This window comes from Pimephales promelas, chromosome 2 (assembly GCF_988280905.1).
Source record: "Pimephales promelas chromosome 2, fPimPro1.hap1.1, whole genome shotgun sequence".
NCBI lineage: Eukaryota > Metazoa > Chordata > Actinopteri > Cypriniformes > Leuciscidae > Pimephales > Pimephales promelas.
The window spans coordinates 4,628,080-4,656,027 of record NC_142770.1 but is presented as its reverse complement, the minus strand read 5'-3'; the positions used below and the strand labels follow the sequence as shown (position 1 = coordinate 4,656,027).

The following is a 27,948-nucleotide window of genomic DNA, read 5'->3' as shown; positions in this document are numbered from 1 at the left end:
TATTGAATAAGATGTCATTGTCAATAAAAAATATTGATTACATATTAATATACAAAGCCATTAAAAATAAATGAAAATTAATAGATGATTGAATTGTTTGAGAATGATAAATGAAATCATCATTTACTGTCCCAATGTGTGAATATGTGCTTGATCTTGTTCAGCTCTTCTGGATCTGATGTCATAAACCAGAAAAATGACAGTAGCCACGCCCACCAGAGCAGAGAGGACCAATCGGATCACAGCTTCAGTAGAACCACAACAGTGGACAGAGTCTGAGGAATAAAAACATCAAACTGAGATCAGGTCAGTCAATAAACGTTAATATCAACTAATATGATGAGTGGTGGTGTACCTGCACATGTGTGTCTGCAGAGTGTGTTGATGTCCAGATGTGTGGTCTGGTTGCTGATGGGATTGTTCAGCACACAGCTGTAGGTGTTTTTATCCTGATATTCCACCTCCAGAGGTAGAGAGAGACTGATGCTGAGATCACACACACTGATGCTGGACAATACACTCATTCCTGCGTACCAGGACAGAGTCGCATCACACACACTCAACACTGATGATGAACACACCAATGAACAATTTGATGATGATGAACAGTTTCTACTGATGACAGGAACAGGCAGACGAGCTGAGAAACATGAGAGAATAAAGAGAAATATGAACACAACATTCAGTATATTTTAGGTGTTGTGAATTGTAGTTTGTGTTGAGTGAGTGTTTAGTGTTTAACTGTCACTGAATGTGTCTCTCAGCTCAGACTATACAATTACAGTATTTAATGTATGAGTGTATGTAAACAGATTATGTACAAGTTTAGATAAATAAATTACGTCTCGACTCACCATAGACTGAAACACTGAATGTTTTTGATGTCAGATTCGCTCCTCTCATCTCTAGTGTATAAACTCCAGTGTGTTCAGTTGTGGTGTGTGTGATGGTCAGAGATCCAGTTTGATTGTCCAGCTTCAGTCTGTCTCTGAATCTCCCATCAGGAACATTATCATATGTGGAGAAGAATCCATATATTTTAACGATTTCAGCTATAATGTACTTTTCAGCTCTATATTTCCACAGTATATTTTCTTTATATATTTCAGTGAGATCAGTGTGTAGAGTAACAGAGTCTCCCTCCATCACTGACACTGACTGTATTTCATTTGTTTCGGCAGCAAACACACCTGGAGAAAAACATGAACAGGTTTCAGATTAATGCTCATGTTGGTTTAGAAAGCCTGAGATCTGTTTGTAACATTTAACAGCAGCAGAGACAACACACTAAATGAAAATATATATGAATCAATAATTTGATCTTTAATGTGTTTTAAAATGATCTACTGTAGAGCGAAATAAAAAATATGACATCAAATATAGCTTGAAATAACAAGTTTAAACATGCTGAATATATTCAACACATGTTTTATTACTGAATTTGACTTTTGTAGTTGTTTATGATTACTGCAGAAGTATTTAAAATTATTTAAATTATTATTTTTTTTATTTCGGATTTGCATTTGTAATCGTTTAAATTAAAATACCAGAAACAACAAGAGAGATTTGATCACGGCAGTTGAAAATAATCTAATGTGAACTGCAGCAGGAGTTTATTACTCTGAGATATGAATATTTATAACTTACCGATCAGACGGCAGAAGCACAAACTGAACAAAACAAACACGTGAAACATTTCCTGATGTAAAAACACTAGAAAAAACTGATCTAAACAAACACAACAGATGTAATGTGGCGTCTGAGCAAGTCCTCACTCGACAGAGTCTGACCCTCCTATTACACACACACACACACACACACACACAAACACAACAGATGTAATATGGCGTCTGAGCAAGTCCTCCCTCACCAGTGTGACCCTCCTTAATACACACACACAAACACATGCACACACACAAATGAAAAAAAAAAATTAAACTGTGAGTGAACTCGTTGTTATTTACTGTTCCTCATTATGAGCAGATCCTCGTCTTTCCAAAGCCGATTGAAACTGAGTTATTCCAACTTTAGTTTTATAATTGGTTTAATAGATTTAAAATGATGCATTCAAACTCCACTTGCCAGACTGTTAAATATGTAAAAATAGAACGATATTGTCTGAATATTGGATTAATTACTATTCATGGTAAAATAAAAACTAACTTAGTGATTTTAAAATTGTTGTTTATTTATTCAGTTCTCAATTTGAATATATATATATATATATATATATATATATATATATATATATATATGGGAAAATGTAGAGAGTTAAAAGTGTGTGATCTGCAGGTTTAGTGATGTTCGAGTCAGACTGAAACTGCTGCGGTGGGTTTTCTTCAGAAATGTTGTTTGATCTGTTGGTGGACACACACATCTTAGGTGAGAAAATGGCCATCAGAGCTGGTGTGTGTGTGTTTAGTTTGTAGGTGAAGAGCGTCTTCCTGTCCTAATTTTTAATCTACACAAACATGCTGAGAAACTGAGGGAGAAAAGCAATACACACACTATGATCACACAACACTGCCATTCAATAATTTAGCTTGTTAAAGTTATTATCTTTTGTTTAAGAAATGTGTACTTTTATATTACATTAGAAAAAACACACATTTTATACATTCATGTACTCAGTTTCCTCTGAGGTGCTTTATTATTACAGGTGTCAATGTCAACATGCATGCAGTAATTTTACACAGTTTTCTTTTTCTGTTGTTTATGATCTGACTAAAGACATTTCTAGATGTTTATTGAGTACAATCTCACGATGATGAAAGACTTACTGCAGGTTTGCAATGATCTCTTGGACATATGAATGCAGTGTGTGAATCAGGATGTGGTTTGTAAAGTTGTTGAAGGTCTAGAGACTCATGCATGTTTCAGGTCGATGATGATGGACAGGTTGATGGCCGATTTCGCTGGTGTCACTAAGTGAGAATAAAGTTCATTCCATTTATCTGAGAATGAAAGTGAATCAATGACGTTCTTCTGCTTTACCCAGCAATACAAACCCAGCGAGTAATCAACTTCAAAAAGCATTATTTAATAGGCCTACAGTATATTTATTAGGGCTGGGTAATAAATACAGTAGCACCTCAATGCAGAACATGAGATCCACGGGGAGGAGTCGGATCACGATCCAAGGGGTGGAGATGGTTAGGATTAGGGTTGGGTTTAGGGATTAGGGGTGGGTTTAGGGATCAGGGGGCGGAGTTGGTTAGGTTTAGGTGTATGGAAGGTGGGAGGAGTTGGATCTGGATCCGACTCCTCCCCATGGATTTCATGTTCCGCAGTGAGGACCATCTCAATAAATATCGATTTCTCGATATTAATCGATTCTCATTTTTACGAACCGATATCGATTCTTAAGTCTCAAGAATCGATTAGTCATCCTGTTTCATTTGAATGAATGGGACATTGTATCGCGGCTGCGCGCATTCAAAAAATCGCAATAATCGTTGTCCTTTGTTACTATTGATATGAAACAAAGTCTCAATTTTCAAATTACGTCCATTTTCTTTAGAAATTCAAAAACATAAATAGCGTTTTGGCGCTGTGGCGTGAGATCGCTCTAGAGAAGCAGCAGCGCTGATCTCTCTTCCGGCTTAATAATACCAGTTACAGCTCGAAATAAACATGAATGAGCATCTGAAAGTGTGTTAAAAGTTAGAGTACAACTTATCGAAATCCGTATCATGTCACATTCATTCGCTCAAATCAGCGTTTCAACCGTGGAAAGACGTCAGTTAAACAGCTTGTAATCAATGTCTTGTCATGTATCGTCATATTTACCTCAGAAGACCCACATTAACTCGTTAGTCTGATAGAAAAAAATAACTCCAGAGAGGAGCATTTTGCTAAATATTTACACTATATTACATATGCATTATAATCTTAATGTTCTTCAATATTTAATGCATATTTGAATAAATCTAGCAAGTTTTTATGACAGCCACCATTTAAATGTTTATATTTCATATAATCTTCTTATTATAAAAATAAATAAAAGTGTAATTTAAGTGATTCATTCATTATTACCTTCATATTAGGCTAATGAAGCCTAGTAGGCTACAACTAGTCTCCCATTTACAGCATTAGTTAAGAGATTTAATTCCCTTGAGAAAAATTGCCATTTATTGTAACTGATATCCAAAATAATCGATATTGAATCGAATCGAATTGAAAGCTTGTGAATTGAAATCAAATCGAATTGTGAAATTTGTCTCAATACCCAGCCCTAATATTTATACACTAGAAGATGCTCTAATATGCATATGGCTTAATATATGGCTTACTATATCATCATTGTGTTGTCAAATCTCAACATTTACACTTGCTAGACGATAAACAGGTGAAAAACATCCCACAGACTAGCAGTGAAGGAGAACCTGAGCATATCTGGAGACTAGAAGAGGTCGACTCGTTTGTTTATGAAAATTGCTACATTTATACATTGGTTCCATTCTAGAATTGACAAAAACAGGATGATCTTTATATGTGTGTGTTTGCGTGTGTGTGTGTAAAAGGATGTTAAGAAGCTGCTGCTACTCTTACAGGATATAAGTCGGCTACTGAAAGTCCTGCGTATCAAAGCATGAGTCGCTATATGTGAGGTAATTAGATAATAATAATAAAACCGTGTCCAACGTTCCGCTGGAAGTGATCGCTTGCTTGTCGACGTCACTCATTGTTTACACAGAGATTTAGGAAGTTTTACCTTTCACTAAACATATTTAGATATATCGAAATCATCTTCCATTGCCATTTCCTGTATATCGAAATATGTTTAGATCTTCACAGTGAAAGGTAATGTCCGAAATCTCTGTGTAAACAATGAGTGACGTACACGCGAGAGAGATCACTTCCGTCGCATATATACGCAGACCGAAGCGCCCGCGCCCTCAGATCAGTTGGACGTGGCTGTGATTACACGAGGTAAAAACAATATAAATACTGTTCGTTTTCTCACACAAACCGCTCGTTTCGTGTCTTAGGCCATCAATGTGTACTTACATTTACGAGTCATTAAATCATGTTTAATTTGGACTTCTCTGTGCATGCTCTTTGAGGTGGGCTCCATAGACCTGCATTATATGACTGACCTAAAAATATAAAAATTGAAAATACTGCGGAAACAAAGACACCTACATCTTGGATGCCCTTGAGGTAAGATAAAACATACCAAAAATAATTTCAAAGTGAACTATCCCTTTAATAAAATAAAAAAGTAGGCCTAAGTATTCAAATTCAATGGCAAATTAAACTTGCTCTATAATGACCATTAATAACTGCATGAAATAGGAGTCCAACTCACACAACCGCGTCTAGCATCAACAGAGAAGATGTCTGCCTTGCAGCCAGCAAACATTTATCAATTCCCGATTAGTCATGTGACCATACAACAGATCACATGATCCTGGGTGTTGAGTGAATGTGCTGCAGTGTTGTATGCCTGCCTGAGTAGAGTCCCACACAATTGTTACCGTTGCTTTGGCGTTTGAAGTGAAATTGGGTTTGTTTTATTTGTGATTGAGTGGGAACCCGGTTGTCTGTTTGATTCTTTGCCACTTCTGATTACATGTTGTGCTGCTTTTTAGTGTTGTATAATAAATCCTATTGGGTTTTTGTTGAGGGAACCAGTGTGATGCTAAGTGTCGGTTAGTCTACAAAGTGGCATCATACCTTCACCACTCTATTTACACCACCGGCTCCGCTTCCGGCCTCTGTCCCCGCCACTCCTGGATCCAACATGGCATCACACGGATCCATCAAACCTCCGTCTGTGCCACTATGGGCTCTATGCACGGCGGTATTTCCGGTGAAGGATTAAGGATGCTCGATAACTTCCGCCGATCATAGAGTCCAATGCAATACCGAGAATTTATATTGAATTTTATACTCCATGGTTATACTAATGAAACGTTAGTCACAAAAACAGATAAAACAGACACCCCTCGTTGTGTTTATGCTTCTTTTTAAAATTATATTAAATAAACATAACTATATATAAAATTACATCTAAACGTATGTACGTTTCGTTTCAAAGACGGGAGGACAGTAAATATTGAAGAATCTGCCATAATCCCGTTTTCTCCGGTTTTCCTCCGCTTTAATCTACACAACCGGAAATGGACGAGCATCCTTACGTCAAATGCGGAACTTATGCGTGCATATAGCCCATTGGCAACATCCCTTTTGTCCGTTCACATGGGCTTCCGGGCATCATCCGGTCTCTGCCCACATAAACCAAACCACCTCCTGTTCCTCTCTCGCTATTCCTACCATCATCTCTTCCCTGGTTTCTACCTACCTTTCCGCCAGGACATATTTCGAATCATCAGCCTGTATTGTGAGAGGCTTTGAATTTGAGCACTGGTACCTGTGGAAGAGCTGCTTTTAGTTTCTGAAGGAGGGCTGTGTTCAAAAACGACTATACGCACAACCGGCACATCCGGGAACTTAACTGTCAATTTTGTCGCCGCCCCCTTTTGGGGGAAACAAACTACTCCCCATAGACTTCAATATAAAATAACGGCAAAAACCAACGTCCGTACACAGCCGACAGGCGTAAATAACTTAAGAAATCACTTATATAAAACATGTCAAGTAATTATATGTCCACCCTGCCTGCCATAGAGCGTGAAAGATACATTTTTTTAATGCCCGTAATCAACTAGCCCAGGCTGCCTGCCATCATCATCATAAATTCAATTTTTACTTTGAAAAACAAAATAAAATCATTCAGGGGCTTACCTGGTGACTCGATGAGATACAAGTAAATGTCCGGGTAAGACACCTCTGGCCACTGGGTGGGGTTGTTACACCAATTTGACGCTGGGAGAATTATAAAGGGACGTGTTTTTAAATTGCCAAATTAAGTTTGCGTATGTATCTTTCACGCTCTATGGCTGGCAGGGTGGACGTGTAATTACTTGACAAGTTTTATATAAGAGATTTCTTAAGTTATTTACGCCTGTCGGCTGTGTACGGACGTCGTTTTTTGCTGTTATTTTGTATTGAAGTCTATGGGGAGTCTAGTTGGTTTTCTCCCAAAAGTGGGCGTGAACCTATTCAGAGACGTTCTATGACACAGTGCCGGTTGTATGACATAGCGGCTATGTCATACAACCGGCACTGTGTCATAGAATAGCGCACTGTGTCGGGTATCTCCACTGTGTGAGGGAATGTAGTGGTATTATTAGAAGAGATTTTCTGCTTTGTACACTAGAGAGCAATGTGTTACATTTGACAAAATATCCACCTGAGTGATAATGTGACCAATGCAATGCACTTATTAATATTCAATTATATTTTGCAAAAAGAATAAAACAAGAACAGTAAATTACAGAAAAAAGATCACAGTGAAGTTTGTGACTTATTTTTTTTAATAATAAGAGTTGGGTAAATTTCCATATGTTAAACTGAAAAATAGATTTTTTTTTTAGCATGCTTTGATGTAAACCACTAAATTAAAACATTTCATACATCACAATAGCACCAAAACGTATATGCAGAGATAAAAAAAAAATAAATCCTGGCAGAGAAAAAAATTTGAATAAAACCAAAAGTGAGAGGTAATTTCCTTTTAGCTCTAACAAAAGTTACCATAGATGTGGTATTTGATCATTGTTTTTTTTTTTGGGTACTTTTTCATATACAGACTCCATCTCTGATTTCTAAAAAAAAAAAAAAAACTTAGTCATGAATCTGCAGATGTGACCGAACTAGGATAGGTTTCTCTCTGAATAACCTTGCTATTAACAAGACCTCACCCAGCAAGCAATATAAGTCTTTTCACCGTTTAACTATAGACCTAGTACGGCTATGAGTAACCCACTTCTGGCAAAAAAATAACCTTGAATTTGGTTACATGTTAGTGTTTTCCCCCAAAATAACTTGCAAGTTGCATGATATTCCATCATGTAAGCAAAGTAAACAGTGATTACAAGGTGTTTCATTTCTTCACTCATTTTTTAGCATAGACGTCCAGGCAGTGTTTGGTCCGCTATTGTATATCTTTTAAACACAAAATTGCTTGCTGGGATATTAAAGCAAATCATAATCTATAAACACTGACAAATTTGTTTTGTCGTGAAAAGCTACTGTACAGAAAAGATGCTGTTCTGGTATAAAAACTGACTTTGTGTTGGTGATATTACAATAATAAACCAAATTTACTCAAAGTTAAAACCATTTAGATTTACATTTTCTTTTTTATGATTAATAGGCCACAGTCTATTAGCCTGGCTGCGCCCTCCTACCAGGCTAACAGACTAAGGGTAACTGTCAAATTTGTGTATAGGATATGTAGAGATCCATGCACAGATCCTTGTGTTAGAGGGTGTCTACAATGTTGTTTACACAAATCATATTTTTTACAGATGTGGAGAACAGCAGAGTTGAGGTTATGATAAATTGTGATGAATTTAGCCTAGGGCGAGGAAGAGGCAAACAAGAGTTTCAATCTGGTAAAACTATATATTGCATGCGAAAAGATGGATGCTAAAGTTTGAGCTGACTCATAAATGTAGTCTTTATACAACACCTTTTCGTCTCCTCAACATGGACTGTGTTCACGGGGGCGTTTTGTTGTAGCCCTTAAACCGCAACATTTTACACTGCAAGTTAGGGAAACCATAATGAACCACCCCTTTAAACTATCCCTTGTTTGAAGGTAATAATGACCGTTGAGTCATTTCTCATGTCTCTGAATCACGCTAACTGACAGCAACCACATTGCCATGTGTTACCTTCTGTGTTGTTGGTTTACACAATGCTGGATCAGTTCTGTCTTCCTCCTGGGTCTGAATTGCATTAACAACAAACACAGATGTTAAAAAAAAAAAGTTGTTAATGTTTGTGTCTTATTAATATTTGTACATTTTTAATTGGACTCATCGTCCTGTTTGTCTACTCATTTCCTGCAGATGCAGAAGATCACGACTACAGCAACAATCATCAGAGATCCAGCCGAGATCAACACTATCAGAGACACTGGAGCACCTGAAGGAGATGAAAGGAGAGACATTAATGTAAGTGAATGTGATCTATATCAAAATCTGAGATCAGGTCAGTACACACACACACACACACACATATATACAGTGCCCTCCACAATTATTGGCACCCCTGTTTAAGATGTAGTCGAGGACTTTTAAAAATTCTCCCTTTTTTTTTAAACAACATAGAACCCAAATGCAAAAAAAGAGAAAAATCCAACCTTTTATTTAAGTACATTACTTTGGTGGCAAAAAAAAATATTTAAATTTAAAAAAATAAAAACTTCAAATCATGTGTCCCACAATTATTGGCACCCCTGATGTTAATACTTTGTACAACCCCCTTTTGCCAACAAGACAGCACTTAATCTCCTCCTATAACATTTCACAAGATTGGAGAACACAGAGAGAGGGATCTTTGACCATTCTTCTTTGCAAAATCTTTCTAGATCATCCAGAATCCTGGGCTCTCTCTTGTGCACTCTCCTCTTTAGCTCACCCCACAGGTTTTCGATTGGATTGAGGTCTGGGGACTGAGATGGCCATGGGAGGACCTTGAGTTTGTGACTGAACCATTTTTGTGTAGATTTTGCCACACGTTTTGGATCATTATCCTGCTGAAAGACCCAATGACGACCCATCTTCAGCTTTCTGGCAGAGGCCATCAGGTTTTTATTTAAAATGTCCTGGTAGTTCAAAGCGTTCATAATGCCATGCACCCTAACAAGGTTCCCAGGGCCTTTGGAAGAGAAACAGGCCCACAGCATCACAGATGCTCCACCATACTTCACGGTGGGCATGAGGTACTTTTCGGCATACTCATCTTTTGTTTTACACCAGATCCACTTAGAGTGTTTGTTGCCAAAAAGCTCAATCTTAGTCTCATCCGACCAAAGCACACGATCCCAGATGAAGTCCCAGTGCCGCTTGGCAAACTCCAGACGTTTACGTTTGTCAGTGTTAGTGAGAAAAGGCTTTTTCCTAGCATGCCTCCCAAACATCTTGTTGGCATGTAGAGAGCGTCTGATGGTTGTTTTGGAGATTTTGTGACCCCACGATGCCACTATTTGATGCAATTCTGTGACAGTGAGCTTAGGACTTTTTTTTACTTTTCTTAGCATCCTCCTCACAGTGCGTTGTGGCAAGATAAACTTGGGACCTCTTCCAGCCTTGTTTGTCACTGTTCCAGTTTGTTTTAAACTTCTTAATGATTCCTCTAACTTTAGATACGGGCAAGATAAGGTGAGTGGCTATTTTCTTGTAGCCATTGCCTGACTTTTAAAGGTCATCACACATCTGCCTTACTTGAATGGTGTGTTCTCTTGTCTTTGCCATGTTGACAAATGGGTAAGAGAATTAGGCCTATGTGTCATGTCATATTTATACCCCAGGGAAATAGGAAGTCATGAATTACTAATTAAAAGTTGCTAGATATCCTGACCAACATTAGCAACTACAGAAAATATATATTTTTTTTTAAAAATCAATTACATTTTTTCAGCGGAATTGTTAGGGGTGCCAATAATTGTGGGACACAGGATTTGAAGTTTTTATTTTTCTAAATTTTTACATTTTTTTTTACCACCAAAGTAATGTACTTAAATAAAAGGTTGGATTTTTCTCTTTTTTTGCATTTGGGTTCTATGTTGTTTAAAAAAAGGGAGAATTTTTAAAAGTCCTCAACCACATCTTAAACAGGGGTGCCAATAATTGTGGAGGGCACTGTATATATATATCTGATGAGTGGTGGTGTACCTGCACATGTGTGTCTGCAGAGTGTGTTGATGTCCAGATGTGTGGTCTGGTTGCTGATGGGATTGTTCAGCACACAGCTGTAGGTGTTTTTATCCTGATATTCCACCTCCAGAGGTAGAGAGAGACTGATGCTGAGATCACACACACTGATGCTGGACAATACACTCATTCCTGCGTACCAGGAGAGAGTCATATCACTCACATTCAACACTGAACACACCACTTAACATGATGATGAACAGTGTGAAGAGTTACTGGTAATGACAGGAACCGGCAGACGAGCTGAGAAACATGAGAGAAAAAGGAGAAATAAGGATGAATCTATACAATTATTTTCGCTGTAGTGTGTTGATGGTCTGATTTTTGTAGCCACACTAAAAAAGTACACTACATTATTAGACATGAAAAAGAATGTATAATAATTCAAATCATGTATTATTCATTTTTTTAAATATATAGATATATGAAAAAAATTACACTAATTCTGTGTTTTTGCTGGTAATAAAACTAATTTTATCATAAACTTTTTGTCAAATAATGTGCTGCACAATGAGCTTTACTGTTAAAATTAAAACATGGATTATTCCTTAAATTCAGTTTTGTTTAAAAAAAAACATAATTTATTCGTATTAGTGTTAATGTATTGTTACATCTGGACATTTCCTATTTCTACTGTACAACAATAATATATTTATGTCAAGTTAAACCGAACTTTTATTTTGACGGGTTGCCGTGAAGCCCTTTGGAGTTTCTGTATGGTCATGATGATAGTTTCACAAATGAAGGGGTTAAATAATCACGAAGTGACTCAGAGTGGATCTAGACTAGAGCCTGGAGAGAAGGTTCAATCATTTCTGTCCTGTGCTAGCGTCACACGTGTGTCTTCAGTGTGTGTGTGTGTGTGGTAAATACAGTGGCGGTTCTAGTTTGAATTACACCCAGGGCGAGACCCCCTTCGAGAGCCCCCCCCCCCCCCCACCAAAAAAACAACAACAAAAAAACACAACCCAACAATAAAATCACATACCGTTCATTTGAAAAACACAGTTAATAGAATCCAGTTCTTTTGCTAGATTAATCTAACTTTAAAGGGAGGAAGTAACCATTAGCGCATTGGTTATTGCCTTGAATTATGTGCATGGCACACTTTTAGTTATGACTTGTTAAACTATACTTTGTCACGAAATGGAGTTTTTAAAAGTAAAAGGGTCCGAGAGATATACTTATTTAGTAACACAATACTTATCTTTTAAATAATTTTGAACAGCTCTCATATTAACAACTATCCAAACTGTTATAGACCTAAAATAGCTTTTGTAGCCCTATGTCACTCTTAAAATGTCAGAGAAAAGGACAGAATCAGAGATTATTTAGAAAATAGAAAATTGTACTTTGCATATTATAGGCTACTGTAAAACACAAAGTTGATCATTATGTAAATTATTTTCATTTCATGAATATAGTGACCAACATGATCACATACACAGAATCTTGTTCAAAAAGCCTAATACACAATGAAATCAATTCACCAAGTTAATAACATTAAAGATTTGTTTTAAAGGAGTGTCTTTTATTTTACCTAAACTTAAAAAAGGTTAACACAAAAAAAGATTTTATAAAAATATATACCTCATACAGCATTCAATCATCTCTATAAAAGAATGAGTCAATAAAGATACATTCCTTACATTTATAATACACAGTAGCTTATCTTTTATTAATAATAGTAAAATTCGGACCGATTTGCCCGTGGCGGTCGTTGCTATACAACCATGCACTGCGCTCTCCTCCACAATGACTAGGAAGTTTTAGTAATGTATTTCCACCACAGAAAAACGCTTGCTGAAGCTCTGCTAAAAGATTTATTTACGGAGAAGAGAAAAAACACCCAAGTGTTTGGGTGCACGTGCACTCCCATACTGAAAAGTTTATGAGCGCGCCTCTCGTGAGCGCATAATGAGCGCCTAATCGCCTATAACGACCTCGAGCGCGCAAAACTAATCAAGAACTAATCAAGAGACCCCCTTGACATCGCTTCTGTGCACGGCACCTTCTCAGCAGGGGCGCCATTGCCAATACTTGAATCGAAATTATAAAAAATAGAAAACCTTCGCGGCACAGAGGATTTTTTTTAACTGCTCGGGCAGGCCGCCCCCCTAAAACAATGGGGGAAACACTGGAATGTGACATGGTATGTTTACATGATCGATGTACAAAAAAAAAAAAAAAAAAAAAAAACTTTGTCTAAACGATCGCTGTTCACACAAATCTGTGAAAACGCCTAAAAAGGCTGTATTATTATGCCAGGATGTCACTTTGTCAAGAAACACCGCAAGTACACGTATCATACACCTGGCACAATACGGCTCCAGGTGCGGCCCGTTATCATTTTACGGTTATTATTTTCACATCCTGAGTCACATTGTTTAAATAGCAAATGCATTTGCACCCATTTGTGAGCCCATGGGCTGCTGGTCTGAAAACGAGGTGTGTTTAGGGGCATTGTTGGCGAGTTGCTATTCTGAGGAAACTGATAGGCTATACTGCGCCATTGACCAACTGAAACCTGGTCTAAAGTCAATGATGCTATATATATATATATATATATATATATATATATATATATATATCTGACCTCATTGAAGTGAGACAGCTAGCAGACGGTCGGTTTAGCCAGTCTGTCTATTTCCTGACCTGAGCACCAATTCATGATTGCTTAATGCGCTCTTAAAAAAAAATTGTGTATATATATATATATACATTTTATTTTTTCAATTTATTTATTATTCTTTAAAGAGTGCATTACGCAAACATGAATTGGTGTTCATTTCACATGTATCTGTAAAACCACATTTTTTCATGTAAAAAATATATTTAAATTGCATCATATGCTCTCAATAAAAAATGCAGAACAATTAGTTCATGCGTTCATGACCTCAAGGCTAGATTATTATAATGCTCTACCGGGTGGTTGCCCTGCACGCTTAATAAACAAACTACAGATGGTTCAAAATGCAGCAGCTCGAGTTCTTAGCAGAACCAGGAAGTATGACCACATCAGCCCCCAGTCAACACTTCATTGGCTGCCTATTAAATATTGTATACATTTTAAAATATTGCTGATTACTTACAAAGCACTTACAAGCTCTTAACGCATTATAGTCCTTCACGTCTATTGCGATCTCAGGTTTATGTTTTTGACGTAACCCAAGTCATCAATTTGTGATAAAGTTCGTACGAAGAAAGGAAGAAACCAGGCTCGGCATTATTGATCTTGACCCTCACACTGGGCTTCACACAAACTCTTTCCTCTTTAAATTCAAAATCTTTTCGAACTGAACTGCACCCGCGAATCCTCAGTCTGTCGTGTCTCTTCAGCCACCTTTCCTCAGTGGCCTTAAACAATCTCCACACTATTACTGCAACACGTGGTTTATCATAATACACTTGACCTACTTACTCATCGCTCATCTAACAGCTCTCTCTCTCTCTCTCCCTCTCTCTTTCTTTCTACACAAACCATAAGAGAGCAGCGTTTGTGGCCATTTTGTATGTTTGAATCCTCAAAATTCAACGTTTTGAATGTCTGATGCACTGCATGTTTCCGAGTAAAGCACTGTGATCGTTTACAGATTCGATTCACAGTAAATGCGGTGTGTTTGACTCACTTTGCGTTTGAGAATGAAACGTGATACCATCTTCTTCCCAGAATCATGATGAGAATCGTTTATAAATATTTTTATTTTAAAATATATAATTTTATAACATTATCTATCATTATTAAATAGTGTTTAATTGCATAATTTCTTTATTAATTTAATAAATACATTTTTAATAACAATACAAAATAAGTGTTTTTTTGTCTTTAGCTGATTAAATGCCTTGTGAGTTTTCTTGATCTCAAACTATAACATTAAAATATATAATAAAATTCAAGGAACATAAAGAGTTGATTAGAAGTCGAGTTTAATCAGCATTTGAGGTGCATTTTGTTGAAAAATAATGATCACTTGCCACTTTTTTCTTAAAAAAAGAAGAATAATGGAGGTAACAGTGAGTGACTTAAAATGGAAGTCAATGGGGCCAATCTGTGAGACTGAAAAGTTACGTTTAATTTTACAATTTCGTCACTTGACATCACAACAATGTACATTTTGATATAAACCATTTTATAGCTCAAAAAATACATAGTGTTAACAGAGGAATTAATGTTTTTATAATCAAATTAGTTTTATATTTCAACTTTAAAATACTTTAAAAAAGACCTCATTGACTTCCACCTCGATTTTTAAACATTTCTTGACAATTCAAAAATATTTTTGAGGTAATTATCCTTAAACTATAAATGCTGTTGATTGAGCTTGTACTGAACTCAAAATATCCCTTTAAAAAACAAAAGTACACTGTGAAAAAAAAAATATGTTCATGATTTGTAATCACAAAATATTTTCTTTTGTCAAATCAACTTAAATAATTTATGTGGTTCAGATTTCTGATGATTAAATCAATCTCCTTCATTGTATTAACTCAATTTTTCCATTTCAATGAACTTAACAATTTATGGCAACCAGTTAAAGTTAAACCAACAATATATATTTTTACAGTGTATGTGCACTGTAAACCCAAATAATGTAAGTTGGTAAAACTCAAATAATTTAAGGGTTAAGAAATGTAACGTTTAAGTTAGCAGAACTTGTTATTTTTTTAACATTTATATTAATGTTGTTTGTGTTTTTATTTTGTAATCATACATTTGAATCGCTCTTAACCTGAAATATTTGAGTAAGCTCATTCATCCACTTAAAATGGTAATGTAAACACAACTTATATACTTTAAGTAGTGGAAATTTGCTTGGGTTTAGCTAATTAAAGCATAAAAGCTAATTTAGCATTTGCATAGCATAGCATTTGATGCAAGAGTGCAACAATAAAAAAAGCACATTAAACACTACTGAATATCCCTCGTAACATGAATCCGACACAAAACATTATATAACACTTAATTTTAGCATTTACTCCCCCTTAAAGTGTCATGACAATTCATGCTTGGAAATAGCAATCCCAACCCAGTTTCAATTTAATTTAAGTTTGACTACATTATAAGAAACAAGTTCATAACAATGAAATAATTTAACTTTTTTTATGAACTTGTTTCTTTTAATTTAGACACAATATTAAGTTGGCCCTACTCAAACCTGTTAATTATTTTGAGCGATAGTGTTACAATGTAAACGTTTTAACAAAGGATCTCCACTCACCATACACAGAAACATTGAATGTTTTTGAAGTCACTTTCGCTCCAGTTATCTCTAGTTCATAAACTCCAGCATGTTCAGTCGTGGTGTTCATAATGGTCAGAGATCCAGTTTGATCGTCCAGCTTCAGTCTGTGTCTGAATCTCCCATCAGGACCATCATGAGTGAAGAAAATTCTATAATCTTGGCTGATTTCAGCTATAATAAAATGTTTAGCTCCATATTTCCACAGTATATCTTCATCTTCAGGTATTTCAGTGAGATCAGTGTTTAGAGTAACAGAATCTCCCTCCATCACTGACACCGAATCACCAAACACACCTGATGAACACACAGATTACAGACACTGATGGTTTACAAAGCCTGAAATCAGCTGAAGTTTACATGTAAAGTTGAAAATTTGAAAAACAAGCACAAACACGAAACAAAATGTAAAATATAAACTTTCAAATTCAGCCTTATTTGTGCAGCACATCCTTACAGTTTCATTCACTGTTTAAAGTTTAAAAATTTATTGATAATAAATGCTTGATAATTATTGCAGATTATAATCCAGTTTTATTTTAATATGTATTTTAAATAAATTAGATATTTAGATCACTGGGTCGCATTCTGCACTGTTCATTTGCTGGACATTTTCATTTCCATGACAATTGTATATTTGTAGATTATTAGCTGCAGAAATATTTTTTAAACGTAAAAGAAAATATGATATATGAAAGCTCAATGGAAAGGATACAGTTTCTGAACATTTATATTCACACAGTGGAGATTTCCATTTCATTCATTTCCATTTCCAGACCTGAAAAGGTCACTGTAAACTTCCTAATCTTGAAAGAGACTCAAAGTTAGCAGATCTTGTATTATGTTCATAAAATAATATTCAGAATTCAGATTGACTTCAGAATTCTTTTGCTACATAAAAGCAGATGGAAATAATCAAATTCGAATTTACACTGAAACAGGAAAAGATCAAGCCATAAAAATGCTTTTATAACTTACCAGTCAGACTCCAACAGCAAATAAAGAATCTAACTAATGTTAGGACCCTGAGATATTTAGTGTTCATATCAACTGTCCTTGAGTATATTCTCTATCTCTCTATCTCTCTATCTCTATCTCTTTGTAGACATGGTTGTGTTTCAGGTGGGCGTTAACCCTTTTAAACTGTGGAAGACTGTGATTGGTCCTGCTTTACACCTGACCCAGATATAAGGACCACCCCAAACACTAAATGGAGGCCCTTGAGCCTTGTTGGTTTAGTGCTTTATGCCATTTTGTGCTTTGCGTCTAGTTTAAAATTTGGTTGTGCTTCTCTTTACCCCTTTCGTTTCCTCATTGTTCAATTAAGAGTGTCATGCCAGAGAGATGGTTAGTGTTTAATAAAACTGTGAGTGTTTGTTGTTTATCCTACTTCTGATATTCTCCTTTATTGCCCGATTGACTATGCCTGATTCTAACTTGTCGACCTGAGATTTAAAGGGAGGGGGGGGGGGGGGGTTGACTGCTTTTTTTCTTTGCATGATTGTATTTATGGGGTGCAATATAACATGTATTCGTGGTCTTTCTTTTTTTAAAAGTCTTATTTTTCATAAACTTCACTTTTATTGTCAGCCGCACTCTCCTCTGTCCTCGAACGAGCGGTTCACTTCCTGAGTCTATGAAACCACTCCCTCAGAAACAGACAGTGGGCTCAGATTGGTTAGTTTGGCCCGGTGTGTTGTGATTGGCTAAACTGTCGCTCACGTTGTCCGGAAGGTTAACGCCCATTACCTTTACGGGCGAAACGTGAGCTCCGGTCCAGAATGTAAATATGTGTCGAACTGCAGTATCAGTTTGAGGCAGAATCAGACCGAGAAAGCAGCGATGAAGAGAGTCAAACAGAAACTCACCACACACGGCTCTTAATAAACGTTTCTGAATGATAATTTGCTACATTTTTTAACTTTATACACGTTTGTTTTACACAATAGCATCTGACTGGCAACAATAGCAACTGACTGGCTACTAATGTCATACTCAAACAGCGTTGGCATGTTTACGTTCTTGATCAAATCGAAAATAACGTCATAAAGCATATATACATGAAAAATACATTTACAACATTAGTACTTATACAAAATTCAGGTCCATAATGTTTGTACGAGTTTGTCGTAGACACAAAATAGCATAGGCTAACTAGTGGTGGCTATAAAGCCAGTGCTGGCATTTGAAAAAAATAAAACACAAGGCTACGTCTGGATTTATACATGCAAATTTATAATGATTAAGTCTTAGCCTACTTACAGGTTGTGGCCCAACAACTGCTGCCTCTTGTTTTAAAGTCGGAACTGCTTCATGTTTTAGTAACAGTTTCATGTTGAATCCGGTGTTGAACTCGTGGAGATTCTGGAAGCTGTCTTCCGTAAAATGTGCAGCACAGAGAGCTAGATTACGATCGTCATTTTCAGGAACATAATCAAACATAAATTGTATCCATTGTTGACGAAGTACAGCGTCCGCGGGAAGCCTGAACACAGAAGACCTGACAGCTGGTGAACACAACACTCGACGAGCCTCAGAAATATGCGCATGTCCTTTTTTTACATATTCCGGAGGGAGTGGTTGATGCAAATGTGTGGGTTAGTGACGTACCATAACCTAGCTGTAGTCCCAATCCAGTCGTTTTTGTAGGCAATTATACTTCCTGATTTTTAAAAGACGATATCTCTGCTTACACTGAACTTTCAGCGCTGCAACTTTGCAGATACTGTTCATGTACCAACAGCAACATTACACACTATTTAAAATGAAAAAAGTGAAATCACAGTCAACCCCCCCCCCCTTTAAGTGTGTAAATATACTTGTATATACTTTTTTACAAGACCAAGATGCCAATTTATTTGTATCTTTTTCCCCCTTGTTCATGGTTAAAGGGATAGTTCACTTTGAAATTAATTTTTGGTATGTTTTATCTTACCTCAAGGGCATCCAAGATGTAGGTGTCTTTGTTTCCACAGTAGTTTCAATTTTGATATTTTTAGGTCAGTCATATAATGGAGGTCTATGGTCACCACCTCAAAGAGCATGCACAGAGAAGTCCAAATTAAACATGATTTAATGACTCGTAAATGTAAGTACACATTGATGGCCTAAGACACGAAACGAGCGGTTTGTGTGAGAAAACCAACAGTATTTATATCGTTTTTACCTCTTGTAACAACAGCCATGTCTAAATGATCTGAGGCCGCGGGCGCTTCGGTCTGCGCAAGCACCGGAAAGCACTGGTTGTGAAAAAAATTCAGCGTTGTCTGTTGATATATCGATATCGTCTAGCTTCGGAAGTGAAGCTAAAGGTAAAGCGTCAGTTAGATGATGCCCGTCACCTAAAAAAAAAAACTGACTCTAAAGGCACTGGCCTAGTCACACTGAAACCTGCCGCAGGTTTTCTTCTGAATTGTGTAGGCGTACAAATGTGGTGGTGACACTGGACTTCAGTGCATGAGTGTGTAGTTTGTAGGTGATACGTTTCTTCCTCTGCTTCTTCTAATATAAATAGCTACTGGGGGGAAAACACAGGACACAGCCCCACCTAAAATATTTTTCACCAGCCGCCACTGGAAAAACACGAGAAACTGTTTGACACTGAGGGAGAAAAGCAATAGCATAAGTCAAATATTATTTGTTCTGCTGAAAAAAATATTTGTTCTGCTGAACACAAAGGAAGATATTTGGAAGAATGTTTTAATCAAACAGATCTCATTTCCCATTGACTATAGTTGGAAAAAATACATACTAGTCAATGGGGAATGAGATCTGTTTGATCAAAACATTCTTCCAAATATCTTCCTTTGTGTTCAGCTGAACAAATAAACACATAGAGGTTTGGAACAACATGAGGGTGAGTAAATACTGACAGAATTTTCATTTTTTAATGGCAAGAACCAAAAGGTCGAGCACACATACACACACACACACTATGTCCTATGACAAGACCCCTGTTCCAAGATGGCGGCCGTTTTGACGCATGCTTAGAACCCCAAGGTGAGGTCTAGTGTATATGTCTATGGGTTATGAGAACATCATTCAAACGTCATTAGAACGTTCAATTCTCCCATTATATAAATGTTATTCCTGGTTTTAAGGATGTTATTAGAACGTTAAGAAATAACAATGTTAGGTTATACTGGTTTTAGGTTATTCCATCCATTCAAAATTGTCAAAAACATACTTGGTCAGAATTGCTGTTTATAAGGCACACCAATACTGAAGTGTTAAAGTGTTTTCCCACAAGATATAACGATGTCTGGCAAATGTAATGTTTTACCATTTAGCCAAGTGTGATAAACCCTTGATCTTGACCCATGAGAGTGTGGTTCCCCATCACCACATGGGTTATAGCTTAATTTATTATAGTTAAGGGTATAGCTCAATTCGTGTAAGACAGGTTGAATATAATTAATTCGTTTAAGGGTTGAATATAATTAATTCGTGTAAGACAGGTTGAATATTGCTTGCAAACCTTTAAAACAAATTCTGAAGGTGTTGGAAAGATCCATGTTGTAAATATTTTTTTCCGCTCACGCTGAAGTGCCACTGCATGTCAGCACAAGTTAGTGATGCGCGCTTTCGAAAAACACTACTTCATGAACCTTCGAAACCTTTCCGAATCTTTTGTTTCGAATCACTGATTCAGACTGAGCGTGTGTCAAGCTGCCAAAGTCACGTGATTTCAATAAACATGCCTTTAGGTCATAACCAAATCATCCACCCCACAGCGATGGGTTTTTTTTTCGTGCTCTCTGATCAATTTTATACATTTGCAAACGTTTTAATTAGACATTACATTATTAAAAGGAATAATAATAGCAGATACAAGTCTGTTTAGCTGATAGGTCCATGAAACAAACGAAACAAACCCTGACTTTTATGAAAACAACACACTTTAAACAGACACATATATTTAATCATATTAGATGGTAATTGCATTTGATAGATTTTATTCTAAATAAAACATTGCAATGTGTTTGTAAAATGTGCTTTTATGCATGTTTAGACTGAGTTTTTGTTGCATTTCCACCGCTCTAAACGTGAGGGGGCAGTGGTGATTCGAATGCTTCGAAACAGTGAATCATTTTGGTCCCCCGTTCACACCGCCAGCGACACGCAGCGACAAAGCGACAAGATCCCATTCATTTCAATGGAGCGCTGGCGACATCCGGCGACACGAGCGACATTGACCGTTGGCGACAGAATGTGGGCGTGTCAAGCGACAAGAGACAAGCGACAAAAGTTGAGAATTTTCAACTTTATGCAAATGAGAAGCGATTTTCGCGAGCGACAACCAATAGCTACGCCTTATTCACGGCAGCGCCATCTTTGATTTTTAATGAGAATGAAAGCGAGGCTGTGAGGGATAGACTTGCATCTCTTCAATGGGCTGTACTGTTATTTAATGTGTTTTCGGATTGTTCTGCTCATGAAACACTGGAAAAATATCTTTCAAAGAAATGTCAGTTGACAAAAAACTCCCGACAATGTAAGCTGTGGAAAATCGTAAGTAATTTAGCCGCTTTATTCAGCTTTTTGCCATTGCAAACACGGTAAGTCTATCCCTCACAGCCTCACTTTCATACCTGTAATGGCGCTGCTCTGAATAAGGTCAATGGGCTATATGCACGCATAAGTTCCGCATTTGACGTAAGGATGCTCGTCCATTTCCGGTTGTGTAGATTAAAGCGGAGGAAAACCGGAGAAAACGGGATTATGGCAGAGTCTTCAATATTTACTGTCCTCCCGTCTTTGAAACGAAACGTACATACGTTTAGATGTAATTTTATATATAGTTATGTTTATTTAATATAATTTTAAAAAGAAGCATAAACACAACGAGGGGTGTCTGTTTTATCTGTTTTTGTGACTAACGTTTCATTAGTATAACCATGGAGTATAAAATTCAATATAAATTCTCGGTATTGCATTGTCGGCGGAAGTTATCGAGCATCCCTAATGCTTCACCGGAAATAACGCCGTGCATAGAGCCCATAGGAAAGAAGACTTTCAGTGGAGCTCAGCTCACGTCACCGTCTCGAGTGCAGTGCAGGCAAGACAGAAAGAAAGAGTTTGAGGACGATTTCACTCAGTAGCGGTTCTAGGCACGGGCGAACCGGGCAGTCGCCCGGGGCGGCATTTCTTCATGTCACATGGGGGGCGGCACGAGCAGTTAAAAAAATCCTCTGTGCCTCGAAGGTTTTCTATTTTTTTACCATTTCGATTCAATTATTGGCAATGGCGCCCCTAATTGCTGAGAAGGTGCCGTGCACAGAAGCGATGTCAAGGGGGTCTCTTGATTAGTTCACGTATCGCGTCTTTTGCGCGCTCGAGGTCGTTATTTCAAATAGGCGATTAGGCGCACGGGAAGCGCGCTCATTATGCGCTCGCGGGAGGCGCGCTCATAAACTTTTCAGTATGGGAGTGCTCGTGCACCCAAACACTTGGGTGTTTTTTCTCTTCTCCATAAAAAAATCTTTTAGCAGAGCTTCAGCAAGCGTTTTTCTGTGGTGGAAATACATTAGCTACTAAAACTTGTTTTTCATTGAGGAGAGCTCAGTGCATGGTTGTATAGGCTAGCAACGACAGCCATGGACAAATCGGTCCGAATTTTAATATTAATAATAAAAGATAAGCTACTGTGCATTATAAATGTCAGGAATGTATCTTTATTGACTCATTCTTTTTATAGAGATGATTGAATGCTGAAATAGCCTATGAGGTATATATTTTTATAAAATCTCTTTTTGTGTTAACCTTTTTTTAAGTTTAGTAGGTAAGATAAAAGACACTCCTTTAAAACAAATCTTTAATGTTATTAACTTGGTGAATTGATTGTGTATTAGGCTTTTTGTGTATGTGATCATGTTGGTCACTATATTCATGAAATGAAAATAATTTACATAATGATCAACTTTGTGTTTTTACAGTAGCCTATATGCAAAGTACAATTTTCTATTTTCTAACATTCTAACATTTTAAGAGTGACATAGGGCTACAAAAGCTACTTTAGGTCTATAACATTTTGGATAGTGTTTAATATAAGAGCTGTTCAAAATTATTTAAGAGATAAGTATTGTGTTACTAAATAAGTATCACTCAGACCCTTTTACTTTTAAAAACTCCATTTCGTGACAAATATTGTTTAACAAGCTATAACTAAAAGTGTGCCATGCATATAATTTAAGGCAATAACCAATGCGCTGGTTACTTCAGTTCCTCTCTTTAAAGTTAGATTAATCTAGCAAAATAACTGGATTCTATTAACTGTGTTTTTCAAATGAACGTTATGTGATTTTATTGTTGGGTTTTTGTTGTTTTTTTTGTTTTTTTGTTTTTGGGGGGGGGGGGGGGGCGCTCGAAGGGGGTCTCGCCCTGGGTGTAATTCAGAGTAGAACCGCCACTGATTTCACTGTTTTATATGATTTGACTGTAACCACATACATGGATAATAAAATGATGCATGGAAAAGAAACTGTCGACAGTGAGTTTAATTCATACATTTAACGTTATAGTTCGAGTGTTGTAATTATATGATGCACGTTAGCACTGCTGCAGTTCATTTTACAATTTCCCCTGCATTACATTGACTATTAGGGACAAGAAAATTGATTATTTGTCAAATTCGAATGACGTTTTTATAATTTGTGACAGTAGAGTGAGTTTAATTTGTTCATTGATCGATCGTTGATCTAGTAAATGATTTAATCCACTGAACACAGCTGTGGAGATATAAAAACACTCTCCCAACAGCATATGGTTTCTTTTTAGCCTTAAAAGTCATTTATTCCCAGTCAAATTAAAATTATATATCACTTGTGATGATCTTTTGTATAGATATGGCCAGACGTGCAGTCTACCAATAACACAAGAGCGACAGCACTACGAACGCCCACAAGCGACATCACAGTACAGAGCCTAGCGACACACAGCGACAAAATCGCTGGCGGTGTGAAAGGGGAAAAGCCTTATCTCTCTGATCACAGCCTGTTTCCGACCACGAAAATGCGCAGGCACAGCTTATTTCCCCACAGTTTTAGAGAAGTGGTGAAGCTCTTCATGTTCGTACAAGTGTGGGGTTTCCAGCTTGGTAAGTCACTGGCTATTAATGTTGCTGTGGTTTTTATTGACACTTTTGTCACGAAATGCGTAAAATCCTAATTTTAGTTTCGATTTCAATTTGCAACTATTATATAGGCCTATAAAACGATTTCCGTTAAATAATGTAACGAGACTTTTGAATGTCTTGCTATTATAAAAAGTGTTATTAAAGCGTATTAAACTGCTAAAGAGAGCTCTCCATCTTTCAGTCAGCGTCGGGCGGGAACGCGCCTTCAAAATACTATCGCTTTCATAAATGCATGTTCGCCTCGTCATTCATAAACTCTAATTGCCCATAAGTTAAAGTCATTTTCGTTTAAAAATACTTTATTCTATACCGACTCTGTTCCAATCGGTTTACTTTTCCTTAACATGTTTATTTTCCATGTCAAACATGGTTTTAAAAAATGCGGGATTATCTCCACTTGCAGTTTCCTTTTTTCTTTTTTTTTTATCGTTGGCATAAACGGGAACAATACAATGAGGCATTCACATTGTCACGGGTGGAAAATTAGTCAAGTACAGGAATGAAGATGTTTTATTTAGTTATTTAAAAAAAAAAAAAAAAAAAAAATATATATATATATATATATATATATATATATATATATATATATATATATATATGAAGAGTTCAGATGCAAAAGCCTCTAAATGCCATTTGAAATTTTCTTCTAAAATGACCATTTTTATCAAGCTTGTATATTTAAGTTCAGTAATTTCACTTAAATGGCAATTAATAGGTAATCTTCATTGCCATTTAAGTGAAATTACTGAACTTAAATATAGAAGCTTGATAAAAATGATCATTTTAGAAGAAAATTTCAAATGGCACTTAGAGGCTTTTGCATCTGAACTCTTCATATATATATATATATATATATATATATATATATATATATATATATATATATATTATTTTATTTTTTTGCAGTCTATGACTAACACAAGCACATGACAAACGGGAGTTGGTGTCAACAAGCCCAGATATAAACTAGACAGAAGTGACAGAGCCATGACGAACATGCTGTGTTTAGTTTTGAAACTGAACCACTTGACTTTGTTTTTCAAATTGATAATGTAATAATAGCTCATGATTTAGCATAAATTAATTGTCTACACTATAAGGATCGACATTTTTCGACCGAGGCTCACACAAACACATTACCCATTACATACCCCATAAAGAAATGTCCTATCAAAAGTGTCCTATATTTTTAAGTGATTTATAATGAACTGTTATTTCTTCAGGTGCATCAGGAGTTTATACAGACAGAGTGTCAGTGTCAGTGATGGAGGGAGATTCAGTCACTCTATACACTGATGTTAAAACAAACCAACAAGAAAAGATTAAATGGTATTATAATAACACTCGCATCGCTCAGATCAATGTAGATCTCAGTAAGATCTGTACAGATGTTCAGTGTAATAATGACACTGAGAGATTCAGAGACAAACTGAAGCTGGATCATCAGACTGGATCTCTGACCATCACGAACACCACAAACACACACTCTGGAGAATATAAACTACAGATCATCGGCAGCAACACCATCAGTGAAACGATCTTTAGTATGACTGTGAATGGTGAGTCATTTTAATAATGTTTAAACTTTAAAGGCTAAGGTTACACATGTGTTAATTATTAGAGAAGTGACTTCCAGTGTAATGTTTGGTTTCGGTTTCAGTTTCTTTTCCAGGGATTTTCCTGTTTTCCCGTTTCCTTTCTGTTTCATTTGTTACCTGTTAGACTCTCATTGTCTTCCGTTCATTTAGTTCCTGTCAGGTCCTGTTTTGTCGCTTGTTTCATGTCTCGTCATGTGTTCCCCATGTGATTGTGTCATGTTGTCAATGATTCATGTTTGCCATGCGTCTTTCTCCAGTATTTTTTCACTGTAACCTCTATTAGTAAGGTCATATCCATGATTTAGTTTTATGTTTGGCAAATAAACTGGATTTGGGTTCAACAACTTGCTTCCAGTGACCTAACTGTTACAGTTCTTCATTCTCTTGTGTATAAATGCCCTCACATGTCCAGTATTGTCTTTTCCACTCCTAAGTTTGTGTTCACGCCATTATCTTTTTGTTTGTTTTTATAACAGATGTTTCAGATGTTCCTGGTGTAGAGACGAATACCAAGTCAGTGAAGGAGGGGGAATCTTTTACTTTAGAGCGTGGTGTAGTAAAAAACCCAAATGATGTGATGACGTGGTATTTTAATGAAGCTTGCATCGCTGAAATCACTGGAGATCAGAGTCAGATCTGTACAGATGATCAGTGTAAAGAGAGATTCAGAGACAGACTGAAGCTGGATCATCACACTGGATCTCTGACCATCACACACACCACAAACACAGACTCTGGAGAATATAAACTACAGATCAACAGCAGCAGCTTCATCATCTGCCGTCAACAGAGCATCAGCATTATCAATGAAAAGAGCACTAGTGAGTCAAATTCAGTTCATTTTCCCTTGAGCATGTAATTGTGGCCTGTCTGAAAATGAACAATGTATTATATAATTTAGTTTTTAGCACTGTTTTAGGCGACAAAACACTAGATGGCGCCATTTATCTGTTCACTCGATAGCATATCTGATGGAGTAAATAAAAATCTATACCTGAAAAAAACCTGAAAAATCTATTGTCGACCTCTTGTGCTAACAAACGCCTGTTTTGTTTTTCATTACAGATTGGGTTGTGGATCTTACTATAGGAGGAGCATGTGTTGGTGTTCTGCTGGTGGTTGTAGGTGTAATTGGTGAGAGTTCAAACTAATTGCATCATTGTAGAACAATAAAACATAGCGTGATTTCAGTTTCATACAGACTGTAGAGTCTCAATCCTGGTCATTTTTTTTAACTTTGTCAATCTGTTTTCTTCTTACAGGACTGCGGCATAAAAAAGCTTGCTTACAAAGGACGTTGCCTTTCTAAATAATCAAACAACTGGCCTTTAATCGCACAGAGGAACATACAGTGTCATGTACAGTATATTATATGAATAATTGTAATTTTCAGTGACTGTGAAGAAAAGAAAACCCTGGTAATTGGTTCCATTAATATAGCTAAGGTAACCATACGATTAATACGTTGTATAATTTGCAGTAAAATGTTACAATTTAACAAATAATTGTATAATTTACGTGAAAAGACATTAAGTGACATTCCATGAATTTAGTGCGTGGCACTTTTTTCCGTTAAAATGTTTTGGTTGTTAAATGAATGTTTACAGCATTATTTTATTGTTGTGTGTTATGAGCAGGTTTTGTGTTCTTATACATGACACTGTGCACTTTACATATAAAAGTATTTACCTCAGCGTGTGAAAAACTGCTTGTGATGAACTATGATTAATCATGGTATTTATCAGTATATTTGTCAGTTTATTATCTGTTATGTTAAATGTAAAACAGATGTTACGTAGCAGCATGGCATTGTTAATTCAGCAGAAATGGGTTGATAGATTAACCCGTTTAAATAGAAGTTGATCATTTTGTAAATTACTATGTTTAATTGTGCTATGCTATTTCGTGAGCTTAGAATTATAAGGTTCTATCTCCACTTTTGGTCGAAATTGAGTTTTTGAATCCATTAGGTGTTTATTAATGCCTGTGTGGTGTTATTTTTGTAAAAAAAAATATTTTGTTAGTTGTTATTAATAAAATACAAAGGTTCCATCTCACAAAACATTAACCAAATTGGGATCATAAGGTTCTATCTCCAGTAGATTCAATATCCAAGCAATGCAACTGTGACTGTTTATCCTGTTGAGTCCTGGACAGTGCCTCATTGTCTAATCTGTCTAATATTT

At 36.5% G+C, this 27,948-nt stretch overlaps 3 protein-coding genes across 5 annotated transcripts; 1 reads left to right on the top strand and 2 right to left on the bottom strand.

Moving 5' to 3' along the window:
* Window positions 1-272: 272 nt before the first annotated feature.
* LOC120486593 (uncharacterized) lies at window positions 273-27,456 on the top strand. Of its 3 annotated transcripts, XM_089121457.1 has the most exons (6): window positions 273-306; window positions 8,925-9,029; window positions 25,388-25,723; window positions 26,239-26,583; window positions 26,828-26,896; window positions 27,025-27,456. In XM_089121457.1, the coding sequence occupies exons 3-6, from the start codon at window positions 25,429-25,431 to the stop codon at window positions 27,069-27,071; spliced, it is 756 nt and encodes a 251-aa protein (XP_088977583.1). In that variant the 5' UTR covers window positions 273-306; window positions 8,925-9,029; window positions 25,388-25,428; the 3' UTR covers window positions 27,072-27,456. The 3 variants fall into 3 exon arrangements, with proteins under 3 accessions (XP_088977583.1, XP_088977572.1, XP_088977561.1); XM_089121446.1 differs by lacking the exons at window positions 273-306; window positions 8,925-9,029 and adding an exon at window positions 23,701-24,125 and having other exon boundaries at window positions 26,248-26,583; XM_089121435.1 differs by lacking the exons at window positions 273-306; window positions 8,925-9,029 and adding an exon at window positions 23,704-24,125.
* LOC148995748 (uncharacterized) lies at window positions 312-1,218 on the bottom strand (the record flags this gene model as incomplete). The annotated part of the gene is made up of 2 exons (XM_089119118.1): window positions 312-640; window positions 855-1,218. Coding segments are annotated over 2 exons (693 nt in total), but the record flags the coding sequence as incomplete, so codon positions are not given.
* On the bottom strand, window positions 8,601-17,133 carry LOC120486615 (SLAM family member 5). The gene is given in 4 exon segments (XM_089121760.1): window positions 8,601-9,000; window positions 10,752-11,033; window positions 16,010-16,327; window positions 17,009-17,133. Coding segments are annotated over 4 exon segments (756 nt in total). The 5' UTR covers window positions 17,076-17,133; the 3' UTR covers window positions 8,601-8,911.
* Window positions 27,457-27,948: the final 492 nt, after the last annotated feature.

Excerpts from the sequence above, each read along its gene's own strand:
- LOC120486593 (XM_089121435.1), top strand. The coding sequence starts at position 24,041 with ATGCGCAGGCACAGCTTATTTCCCCACAGTTTTAGAGAAGTGGTGAAG. Across the intron at positions 25,724-26,238 it reads CTTTAGTATGACTGTGAATG|ATGTTTCAGATGTTCCTGGT; the intron begins GTGAGTCATTTT and ends TTTTTATAACAG. Across the intron at positions 26,897-27,024 it reads GGTGGTTGTAGGTGTAATTG|GACTGCGGCATAAAAAAGCT; the intron begins GTGAGAGTTCAA and ends TTCTTCTTACAG.